We start from the raw sequence: 12,827 nt of genomic DNA, 5'->3' as shown, positions 1-12,827 counted from the left end.
TGTTATCTAGGGAGGCCTGATATTCCATTTCATATTGATCAAATAGTATCAGTGTAGCTACATGAAGTACTGCTCAGAGAAATTTGGGAGGAAGGATTTTCAGTGGTTTGATTGAATTGTGTTTGGTGTATTACAGCACGAATAATGAAACGATCAAAAATTATAGTAACATCTTTAGGCCTCAGTGTGCTTGACAAGAGGAGCACAGGAATTTGGAAAAGATGGGTTGAACATAGTAGAGACTGAAGCTGCAGAAGAAACAATTTACCACTTAACACTGGTCACCAGTTACCACGGGTTCATTTTGAAGCTGAGATTAGTTGTAAAAATGTTTCCCTTTTTTGTATAGATTTTATGAAAGAGATTCCCACATGAATCAATACATCGAGAGCAAAGTGAGCATTCCTGGGACACTTCATGCTTCTGCGCACATGTATTAATGGCTCCACGTATTCACTTATCTCCTCAAAGTCTTGAAATACGAAATAAGATCTCCTAAATCAAAAACGTGGCTATCATGTTTATTAATTCTTTGATTCACAACAAAAAGTAATATAGATTTAAACATGTATAAATAATTATTTTAACACTCAGTCCTGTTTTGATATGGGCATTTATGGTGTCGTTGATTAAAAAAAGAAATACATAGGACTCCTCACACTGAAGATGAAAATATAAAAATGCACTTCCAAAAGGGATTGATTTTGGGCGACGACAAAGTGTAATTCGTCGTGAATGTATTGTTTCGAGACACAGATTAATTTAATCAACGTTACAGCTCACATTAAATACCGGTGTCTTACCTTTGGTTGCCCTCTTCATTCACACTCCTAGTGTCATAATAATACTTTTAACAAAGTTGAGTTTCTATTTGTATTTAGAAACCAGAAAGTTCATGAGACGTAAGCTGACTCTGACATCATAGTTTGAATGATTTGAAATCCTCTTGGTTTAGCTGTCTGCATCTATGTGGAAAGCAGTTGTAAGTGCTGGCAGTCGTAAGTGCTGACGTGCATCCTCTTTCTTTTCCAGACCTGCTCTGGCCGATAGCTGGTACTCACTGTCCTACCTGTACTTCAGCACCCTGGGGACCTTAGTGGCAGTAATTGTTGGCGTCATTGCCAGCCTTCTCACAGGTATGTTATGTCCGCCGGACTGTCCATTTAATACAACTACAGCGACATTTGATTTGCATCTACTGTGTTGTCAGCCAACATAATTGGCCGGCACAAAACTTTCTGCTGCATGACCACACAGAGGGCACTTTTTGCCACATTGTGTTTCTCCATCTTTGGAGACAAATTCCAAATAGTTTGTCTCAGAGAGTGTTACACTCGATTACACCAACTGCTCACAGTCACAGCATCAAGACAATATCGTGTACAAAGAAACTCACAACCTGAGACTGGTTAAAAATAGCTAACTCCCTGCAATTGACTGGGTTCCTTTTTGCCCAGAAGCCTTCGCATTTGGCATAAGACAGCTTTGCACTAGTCTCAGGTATGATATGACTCCTGCCATGATGTTGTTTCACTGATGAATGCAAAAAGAACAATTGATGGACAGAATGCAGAACAATGTCATACAATCACCCCAGTACAGAGATCTGGGCCATCGTTTTCTGTGCTCACCATGCCATTCCAGTTTGAACCCAGCCGTATGCAAATCAGTTTTGACCCTGTGCCCTATGGTACCAGTTCAGCCGGAACTGCCAGGCCAGGTCCTCCCTGGACTGGAAACACGCATCCTAGGACTGGTTTTGGGGTTTCACCCATCATCAGCCAGGATCGCTTGATTCCAGTGGCATGGAGAGCACAAGACCCACGTCTGGGCATACCCGTCCCACTCGGGGTGACAAATGCAAAAAGAACAGTTGATGGACAGAATGCAGAACAATGTCATATATTCACCTCAGTACAGAGATCTGGGCCTAAATCCATCGTTTTTTTTGTTCACCATGCCATTCCAGTTTGAACCAAGCCATATGCAAATCAGTCTTGACCCTGTGCTCAATGGGTACAGTCCAGCCTGAACTGCCAGGCCAGGTCCTCCGTGGACTGGAAACGAACATCCTATGACCGGTTTCGGAGTTTCACCCCTCATTAGCAAGGCTAGCTTGAATCCAGCGGTGTAGTGAGCACAGGACCCACGTCTGGGCATACGCTTCTCACTTAGGGCAACATATGCAAAAGAAACAATTGATGGACGGAATGCTGAACAATGCAAACATAGAATTTTATTCTCAACGCTTTTCTGCTGACTGATTCATAGTGTCTATTGAAATTCATCATGGTATTATCTTACATCTAAAGACACATATCATTTTTTATCTCATACATGCACTGTATAGAGAAAGCTTATTTTTTGCAACAGTTTGCATTTTTAAAATTTTAGCGGTACTAGAGTAAGAATTCCTGACCTTAAGGTGACCACCCTGTATAAAGCGCTTTGCAGGACTTTAAAATAATTACTACACTCAGGACACTAAACCAACCTGGAGAGGAAGTTTCTCATCCCAAAAATAATTGGTATGTGGTTTCTTCCAGACGAGTGGAGTGTTTTAAGAGGTTTGCAAAGTGAAGAGCTCTGTTGGTAACGGTAGGGGCTATTTTTTTGTCTAGGTATAGAATGGCATCTCAGTCAGACCCTTGAGGGTATTTGATTTGTACAACAAGGGCTTTAAGTGGGCTGGGTCTTGCCGGTGCTCAGCCCCCGCAGTTCTAAAAGGCATTTGCAGAGAGGGATCCCTATTGGGCTCTCCATTTTGCCCTCAGCCTCAGGGTGAAAAAACATAAATCTAAACTCTGCAGCAGTGCCATCCTTCATTGCCGGTGATGTAACTTCAAAGACTCACAGTCACAGTTTCATAATTTCAGAACGGTAGAATTTTCAATATTCTATACAAGAAGCAATAGTTGTTGCTCATTTATCTTATGCAACTAACAACCATTGGCAAAGCCAAAAGTCCTGGCTTGTTGTAGGTGTAATTTTAAGAACAGATTTTTAGCTTTCCTTTTTTAAACCAAGCCCTAATCACATTGGCCACACCCCTTTGAGAGGCCACCGATTTTTTCACTCCATTTAAAGTCCTGTGCACAACACCACATACATAAGTATCTGTATTAGCCAGGCTAGTTATAGGATGCTGTTTTACCTTCGTTGAGCCTGTCTCACTAGTATTTTAAAAGGCCAATATATGAAAGTTCAGGTGATCTTCTTTAACCAATATTGCTATACTTGGCTGTGTATATGTGGGGTTACGCAGGAGAGAAGTCTTCTGAGTTGCCTGAGTTCCAAAACGTTTCTCTTGGCTATAAAGCTTGTTTGGTGGGCCTTCTTAGTTCATGGTATGAGTCGACCCTATAGTTTATGCTGATGATTTGAGGTTCATAGAATGAATTTGGTACATATCTTTATAACTATGAATTCATATAATCATATCATTATGATGCTTATTTTGCAGGGGGGCTGAAGCAAACAGTAAATCCAGACTTTCTCCTAACCAAACGGGACTTCAGCTACATCTATGACTTCATTTCGTACTGTAGAGGCAGCAAAGTAAGTACAACCACCCCACTGACTTTATTCACGTCCACATTTGAGAAGGCAGATGATACGCTGATCTATAAAAATGAAATCCTAGTGAAATGAAGGCATCACCATAGTGAGTGTTGTCAGGCAAATCTCTGTGAACAGCCCTGTTTTGAGAGATAAGGTTCCAAATCTGCAAGAAAACAGGAGTAGTCTTTGATTTGAAAAACCTTGCCTAAAAATAGTGATGTAAGAAAACAGCTGTCCCCTGCCAAAATACTGTAAATTTACATAATTAAAGTGAAGCTCAAAACAGCCCCCATTCTTATATCATTTCCCCAATGTTATGCCTTTGAAAAGTGCTGATATTTAAAGACTGATAGGATGGAATATTAAAATCTATGCGCTGCTACGAATTTCCTGCCCCTGTCTCTATTGGCCTTTGACCCTCCATTTTGTTGTTTGTTTCCCCTGGTCCGCCCCTCCTCCCGTCACCGCCTCCCAGCTGCTGCCCCTCCCACCCACAATCTATACCCTTCGTCTCCCCTGAACAGATTGTGACCGCCTGGACCCTCATCCAGATCGGCCGCTCCCCCACGCTCCTGCTGATCTGCTGCTGCCTCGCTCTGTCTCCTGGCGGTATTGTTATCTCCATAAGCATTCTCAGCCGTGTTTTACTGACCCTCGCAGCCTAGAAGCGCTTTGCTCGCGCAGCGCCGCACGATTTAATTTAATTAAATAATTATTAGCGCGACCTTACTGAGACCGGCTGAATTCTTTTTGATAGTCTGAGGCTGGTGTGTTTACCTACAATTAGCCTGCACACTCAGCGCTGCTACGAATTTGCTGCCCCTGTCTCTATTGGCCTTTGACCCTCCATTTTGTTGTTTGTTTTCCCTGGTCCGCCACTCCTCCCGTCAGCGCCTCCCAGCTGCTGCCCATCCCACGCTCCGCCCCCCCACTATCCATTTATGCCCAATGTCCCAACGCGCCAAAGGTAAGCCCGTCTACGCCCGTCCGCGCCTGGACCGCGCCCAGCGCCAGTCCCCCTGGCCCCCGTACCTCCCACCCCCCGCATTACTTACGATTCCTCCACCCTCCTAGCCCTCAACCCCGGCCGCTCCCCCAACTGAGCCCAAGCCGCTCCTGGACACACCCATGGACCCTTCTCTTGCTACTCCTGCAAATTCGACGGCACCAAGAACAACTCCTCATCTACCAACACACAACAGATATCCGACCCCAACCACCTACAATGCATCCTGCTCAACACCCGCTCGGTCCACAGACACGCCATCCACCTCTGGAACCTACTAGACACCATCTCTCCGGACGTCGCCTTCCTAACAGAAACATGGATGAACGCCTCATCAGCCCCAGACATCACCATTGCCATCCCGGAAGATTATAAGATCATTCGCAAGGACCGTTCCGGCCACACAGGAGGAGGCATCGCTATCGTCCATAAGAAATCCTTCCGCATCTCATCCAGCTCTGAACACCTTCACTTCCAGATCCACATCGACCCCAAGACCACACTCAGAGGCACCCTCCTTTACAGGCCACCAGGACCCCGCGCACATTTTAGTGAAGACATCACGGACTTCATCACTCCACACGCGCTCCCCTCCGAGGATTACATCCTTCTGGGCGACCTCAACTTTCACCTTGAAAAGAACAACGACCGCAACACCACCACCCTTTTGGACAACCTCGCCAACCTCGGACTTAAACAACTTGTCACTACCCCCACCCACATCGCAGGTCACACACTCGACCCTATCTTCACCTCCAGCAAACATGTATCCTTCGGCCACACCACGGCTCTCCTTTGAACCGACCACAGCTGCGTTCACTTTACCTACAACAAGACCACTTCCAACAACCATCCTCAACCCACTCTGCAAAGAAACTGGAACAAAATCACCATTGACCAGATCTCCTCATCGCTTCTTCAAAACCCCCCAGCCCACTCCTCAAACCCCGACCAAGCAGCCACCAACCTCACCCAATGGTTATCCAACAGCGCCGACATCCTAGCACCACTGAAAAAACGACAAATCAAACTAGCCAGCAAGAAGGTCTCCTGGTTCAACGATGATCTTAAGAAATCCAAGAAACTCTGTCGCTCACTTGAGAAGGCCTGGAAAAAAGACCCAACCACCAGAACCAAGGACGCCTTCAAAAACGCCACCCGCATACACCACCAACTAATCCGGTCAGCCAAGAAAGCCGCTTTCAAAGACCGACTAGATAACAACGCCCACAACAGCAAAGAATTATTCAACATCGTCAAAGAGTTTACCAACCCATCTGCCAACTCCAACGACATCACCCCCTCCCAAGCCCTCTGCGACTCCCTAGCTTCCTTCTTCCACAACAAAATCGCAGACATCCACAACAGCTTCGACAACCGACCCGGAGACCAACCCACCCAACCCCCTGCAGGACCCCCACCCCCCCTGAATATCATCAATGACTGGAAGCCACTCTCCACTGAGGACACCATCCGTCTGATGAACTCTATCCACTCAGGATCCCCCACAGACCCATGCCCTCACCACATCTTTAACAAAGCAGACTCCATTATTGCACCGCACCTCCGAGACGTCATCAACTGCTCCCTCAACTCCGCAACATTCCCGGAAAGCTGGAAACATGCGGAACTCAGCGCCCTCCTGAAGAAACCCACAGCTGACCCCACCGAACTCAAAAACTACCGCCCTATCTCACTCCTTCCTTTCCCGGCCAAAGTCATCGAAAAAGCGGTCAACAACCAGCTCGCCGCCTTCCTCGAAACCAACAAATCCCTCGACTCCTCACAATCCGGCTTCCGAGCCAAGCACAGCACTGAAACCGCCCTCATCGCAGCAACAGACGACATCCGAACTCTACTGGACAATGGAGACACAGTCGCCCTCATCCTCCTCGACCCCTCCGCAGCCTTCGACACAGTCTGCCATAGCACCCTTCTACAGCGCCTCAGAAACATCGGAATCCAAGGAAAAGCACTGGAATGGATCACCTCGTTCCTCACCGGAAGAACCCAGAGAGTCCGCCTACCACCATTCAAGTCAGAGGCCACTGAAGTCATCTGCGGCGTACCACAAGGATCTTCACTCAGCCCCACCCTCTTCAACGTATACATGAGCCCCCTCGCGGTCATCGCACGCCAACACAACCTCAACATCATCTCCTACGCTGACGACACTCAACTGATCCTCTCACTCACCAAAGACCCGAACACTGCCAAAACCAACCTGCATGAAGGAATGAAAGAAGTAGCCGAATGGATGAAGCACAGCCGTCTGAAACTGAACTCAGACAAAACAGAAGTCCTCATCCTAGGCACCTCCCCCTCCGCCTGGGATGACTCTTGATGGCCAGAGGCCCTTGGAAAAGCACCCATCCCGACGGACCACGCACGGAACCTGGGCGTCATCCTGGATTCCTCTCTCTCGATGAACAGGCAAGTCAACGCCGTTTCTTCATCTTGCTTCAACATTCTTCGCATGCTCAAAAAAACATTTCGCTGGATCCCCACCGAAACTAGAAAAACGGTCACCCACGCTCTGGTCACGAGCCGACTGGACTACGGAAACACCCTTTACGCCGGTACCACCGCAAAACTCCAGAAAAAACTCCAACGCATCCAGAACGCTTCAGCCAGGCTCATATTAGACATCCCACGTAAAGAACACATCTCTGGTCACCTGAAAAACCTCCACTGGCTCCCCGTCAATAAGAGGATTACTTTCCGGCTCCTAACCCACGCACACAAAGCACTCTACGAAATCGGACCCGAATGCCTCAACTCACGACTGTCCTTCTACACCCCCCCCCCGCCAGCTACGATCCTCCAACCAAGCCCTTGCCACTGTACCCCGCATCAACAAAACCACCATGGGAGGTAGATCCTTCTCCTACCTGGCAGCTAAAACCTGGAATTCACTTCCCACTCACCTTCGCCTTACTCAGAACCACCTAGCATTCAGAAAACAACTTAAAACGTGGATATTCGACAAGTAATTCCCCACCCGTCTTCAAGCGCCTTGAGACCCTCTGGGTATGTAGCGTGCTATACAAATTGTTTGACTTGACTTGACTTGACTACATCACTTAGAGTGAGTGGAAGAATAAGGAATGATCTAACAATGTTCTGAAATGTTTTGGAATGTGCTGGCTACCATTCATAGTAGCGGAGCACAAGGGCATACATTCAAGGGACACACAACCAGGGACTAGACCATAATGCAAGTGGGGCTTTAAAGGCCATAAACCAGGAGGGTCTGGGACATTGAGGATTATCATATTTGGAGTCTTGACTATTGGTGCACATTACGACAAGGATGCAGAAGGGGTACGGGAGATTCTGGCATGTGTGCAGAAGCAATAATAACTAGATTGTATTATCACCATCAGAACCTCTTATTAGGTGTTGTGTTTGGTCCTGTAGAACATATCTCCATCAGACTAAATTCCCCCAAGAGATTGGCTATCAAAATGTTTCATGGCTTAATCTTTCTTTTAGGAATTTAGAGGCTCATCATGATGGCGGTTGGACTTTAGTCCGACTGCCATCCTGTCGGGAATGGGGCTGCAGGACTAGCTGTTGGTGGTCCCGCCATCTGTATTATGTGCGACCACCTTCAAGGTGGACACAATGTGTATAGTTTGTATTGCGGCATGTGCTGCGGGCTGCAGCACATGCTGCAGTACAAAATAAACACATCTCACATATCCCTGCACTATGTGGCAGGCACCATGCGGTGCCTGCGACATGGTGCAGGGATATGTCAGGGCCTATAGCAGAGGCCCGTGGGAAGGGGACCCTGCTAGGGACCTCCAAGTCACTTTCAGCCTGCCTTTTTATGGAGGGTTAACCGCCATGAAACTGCTGGCGGAAAAGGACATCCTACAGCGATGCCTGAGTGGGCACTGCCACAATTGTAGGGATTGCAGTTCCTCCGACGGTCCAACGGGGTCTCTGAAACTGCACATCATCCGCCCATCATTGTAATGCTGATGTGTTGAAAAAACTCCAAATTCCTCCAAAACATGTTCTTTTGACCTCCAGTTGGTGTTTAAATAGTTTTTATGTAAAAAAATAAATATAATAATAATTACTAGATTAATTTTGTCATTCGTTTTCAAATAATCTATACTCAAAAACAATCAGGTGTTGTGGATGACGTAGGAAAACATTGGAATTAACAAAAGATGAGAATTCATCCATTTAGCAGAGCAAAATACGAGTAGAAATAGCTTCTCAGTATCATTGACGTATTCAATGTGGCTTTAGAATTACACTTTTTCAATTATTTAGCACTAACAATATATATAATAGGTTTTAATATTTTTCAGCGTGTTGAAGATCACAGGGGGAATTTGCAATATTTGTTTTCGGTGCATATTGGAGACTATTTTCCATAATTTAAAAAAGTATATTTTATGATTCTGAAACTATATGTTAAGTTAATAGTAGCTGTGCTAGTCGAAAGATCAAATAATGTGCCTCTGAATTTAGAAATGTTTGTGTTCGAACAGCCTAAATCCAAGATGGCTTGAATACAACATTAGACACCGAGCTTCAAAAATCACATCATCTCGGAAAGTCAAAAAATATGAATTTTTGGGAACCAAGATAATGCTAATGCTATTGAAGTCTGAAGTACTAAGATCTCACAAAGAGCCTAGTCTCCACACAGTTTTCTGAAAGAAAAAGTATAAAATTATATTTTTGCACAAATTCCTCTTACTACTTTTTCTCAACATCTATAAGGTGTGTACTTAAGTCAGAGGAAACTGTTATGCCCTTGAAGGAGATGTTTCTGACTTTTTTATATGTCTCATTTCATGTAAATCCCATGAAAATCAAGGTGAAACCCAGGGTGGTATTGCATGACTTTTAACAAACCACATCTGTAGACTTTAATTAATGCCTGCTCCTCTTAACTCTTTTCAGGAGGAGAAAGTGAAGGTTTTGAATTGGACCCCTTACCCTGTCACAGAAAATGGGACTGACAACCCGGCCTTCAGCAGCTATGAGATGGACATTACGGAAGAGGCTCCTACGGCTAATGGTGTCAACAAATGAGCGATCAGATCTGCCTGCAGCAGCTACGGAGGGCGCCAATGGACGTTTCACTTCAAGAAACCAGAATTAGATGGATTCCTGTTAACCGATATGTGGTTGTACTCATGTTGCCTCTAAGTGGAAATTAGTACACTTGCTACCTTACAAATCTGGAGTCCAAGGAGAAGATGCCAGTATTAAGATATTGAAATCCACTTTCTTTGCCTCTAAATATGACTTCATTGTTATCATTGGCATGCATTTAAATGCCAATGTTGGTGCAGCAGACCGAATGAGGATTGGACATGTTATTGAAGCAGTCTCCCTTTCTAACGATAATACATCAAATATATTCAATGTATACGGTTTCATACCGCGTTAAAGGAGCTCTGAAGACCCATAAAGACACTGATGATTGTGCTATAATCCTACACACTGGACACCTGCATTATACTGCTTAGCACTGAAGACGTGCCAAAGCTCATACTCTTCTTTTCAAATGTGGCAATAACGTCAGAATGGATGTAGACCTGCCAATTCTCACAGTGGGTGCCACAGTGTGGCACACCATAGCGGCTCCCATCACATGGTCACCTGGTGCGGAGCCGACTTCACATGGTGGCAGGGAGCATGAACTAAAAACCACTATGAACAGTGGATTTCCAGATCGTTTTCCGAGGCTTTGGGCTGCCGACACCCATTAAGGAGTGTGAAAAAACATGGACATGCTATTTTATTTGGAGCAGGAGGAGGGTGTTTGGGGCAGGGTGGGGGCAAAAAGGCCTCCTAGGTACTTCTCAACACAAGGCCCCCTCCAAGGCCCTGCCCCCCTCACATGGTGAGATTTGTGTTCACATTGGCAAGTATGGGGATGGGACATAGGGCTGATCTGTTGCCCTGCGGAGGAAATACCCAATTGCCGACACCAGCCCCTGGACTACAGCTTCTCTATCGGCCAACAGTAGCCACTTAGGTGGCAATATAAGTAGGATGTGTAATCTATTGTAATTACCTAATTAAGTACTCCTTACCTGAAACTGTGTGCGGACCATCACTTCTTAGAGAGAGAGAGGAGCATGCATCCGTCTTGGGCAACAGTGCCAAGGGCAATGTGAATCCAAGGCTAGAATAAAAATACATATCAATAGTAGATAAAAAAATCCCCAATGCAGACTGCAGCGGCACAGAAACAGCATCGATTAAACTTAAATCACATCGAAGTGTAAGAGCAGCACAACCAAGACTCCACTTCTTCAAGCAATCTATTTGTGAAGTTGGACCTTTCTGTTTGCTGTTGTTTTCTACATCCTGATTGGTCTCTAAGCTCAGAAACTAAAATTACCGGAAATATTGCATTATAGACCTGTTTTACTCACCAGTCATTTCCCAGCCAAGAATTTTCTTGCTGCAAGTAGCACTCCATATTTCCAAAATTCGAATTACTTACAGTTGTAGAATTTATCCCACGTGTATACGGATTAAATAAAGTGTGTTTCTATGTTAGAAAATACTAATTACATTTCTGTTTCAAATATTAGAGTGCCTTTAAAAAAAATTGACAACTTGATTTATCTCTCTAACAGTAATTTCTACAGTTGCAAAATGTTTTAAACATTTTTTGAAATATGTTGTATTTTTTATTAAAATCATATTTGGTACACATTGTACTTTTGTATGTTATAGGAAAAAGAAATGTCGGGTTTCATTTTTGCACGGTCATGTACACTGCATCTTCTGAAGATTTCACATCTGCATGAATTAGCTGAGGAATTTCGGCACGCAGGGCAATGGGCAACATTAATTTAGCAGATTCCTCACCGCCAAAACATGCTCTTTTTGCAGCGTTCGAATATTCCTTGCTGCTCCCTGCTGGTGGTGCCCTAACGTCTTATTTTATCGTTGATATACACGGATGAATTACTTTGCCACAACAAAATGTACAACATCATGGATTTACAATAATTTAAACCGTATAGAAAAACAAATATTTTCTGAAATAATTCACTTTGAGGGCACAAATGTGATTTGTTTTCACTGCACCTAAATATAAGACGCTGATACTGGCATTGAGGCGATTTTGTGGTTATATACAGTGGCGGCTCCCCAACTATGGCGGAGGACCGTCACCCCACTGCTTTCTGGCCGTGAGAGAAGCAAAAACATAAAATGGTAATAACTTTCAGTTATTACCATTTTATGTTTCCTTTGCGAGCGGGTGGGTGGGAGGGGCTGCTCTGCTAACAGAGGAAGGCAGGGGAAGAGTAGTTTGCCCACTCCCAAGTGTGCAATGGCAATTTGGTCGGCCTCTCAGACCCAAACCAATCATGCGCACTTACAGTGTTCTCCATGCAGGCTGCATTACAGCCTGCATGGAGAACATGCCCACCCCTACATTCCATGGCTGAGAGCCATGTGGTGGTGCTCAGACCAATCACAACGCTGCATTGCAGAGTTGTAGTTGGTTTAGGGGAGGGAGCCTGGCTACCTGCTTCCTTTTCCTGTCGTAGGCAGGAGCATAGAAGACGCGAGACCCGGCCTCAAGGTAAGTTTACCTTTTTTTAACTTCCCCCACCGCAGACCCCCCTCGCGAACTCTGCAAGCCATGCCAGCCGCCCCTGGTTAAATATCTTTATGTTATGGTCCTGTTGATTAAATGCACTTGTGAAGCCCAGATCATATTCACAAACCTTTGCTCTGGAGTAAATCAGAAAATGCCCTCAGTCTCTGGATTTAGGCAGCCATTTTATTTCGTATTTCAAAAGACCTGCGCAGTAACACATTTAGGGACCTCATTTAGATGTTCAGGTGCAAACAGAATTGACACAGATGTGCTCAAGTACATCTTAAATACGTCACAGGACTTCTCAAGCTTCCTCCCCTGTAAATGACGGGCATTTTGTGCTGGTCTGTGCATTATACTTGGTTGCTATTGTTGTTTACCACTGGTGTCTCGGGGGCTTTGGTTCTATTGCACTGCAACTAGTTTCTCAACACTCCCTCTCTATACATGACTCTCCAATGGGAGCAAGGCCTTCAGGAAAGGCTTAATTAAGGGGTTGCTTGGACTGATTTACATAAGGCAAGCATCTATCTAGAGTGGGACAGTGGGTGTAAAAGGATCGGCAAGAATGCTGCCCAGAGTAATTGCTGGTGATTTAGACTACTTGCAAACATTCCACCTGTCACCTTTTATGTGTTTACTTTAATGCTCTGAGTGGCC

At 45.1% G+C, this 12,827-nt stretch overlaps 1 protein-coding gene across 1 annotated transcript in view; it reads left to right on the top strand.

Annotated features, from left to right (window-relative positions):
* The window catches only part of LOC147751240 (sodium-coupled monocarboxylate transporter 1-like), a 127,560-nt gene extending 116,295 nt beyond the window's left edge, over positions 1-11,265 (top strand). The window contains exons 13-15 of the mRNA XM_086919127.1: positions 1,033-1,136; positions 3,464-3,558; positions 9,497-11,265. Of these exons, the coding sequence (XP_086775253.1) occupies positions 1,033-1,136; positions 3,464-3,558; positions 9,497-9,628 (331 nt within the window). The 3' untranslated portion in view covers positions 9,629-11,265. The remainder of the gene's footprint in view (positions 1-1,032; positions 1,137-3,463; positions 3,559-9,496) is intronic.
* Positions 11,266-12,827: the final 1,562 nt, after the last annotated feature.

This window comes from Lissotriton vulgaris, chromosome 1_1, assembly GCF_964263255.1.
Source record: "Lissotriton vulgaris chromosome 1_1, aLisVul1.2, whole genome shotgun sequence".
Classification (NCBI taxonomy): domain Eukaryota; kingdom Metazoa; phylum Chordata; class Amphibia; order Caudata; family Salamandridae; genus Lissotriton; species Lissotriton vulgaris.
This window is presented reverse-complemented; position numbering and strand designations above follow the sequence as displayed.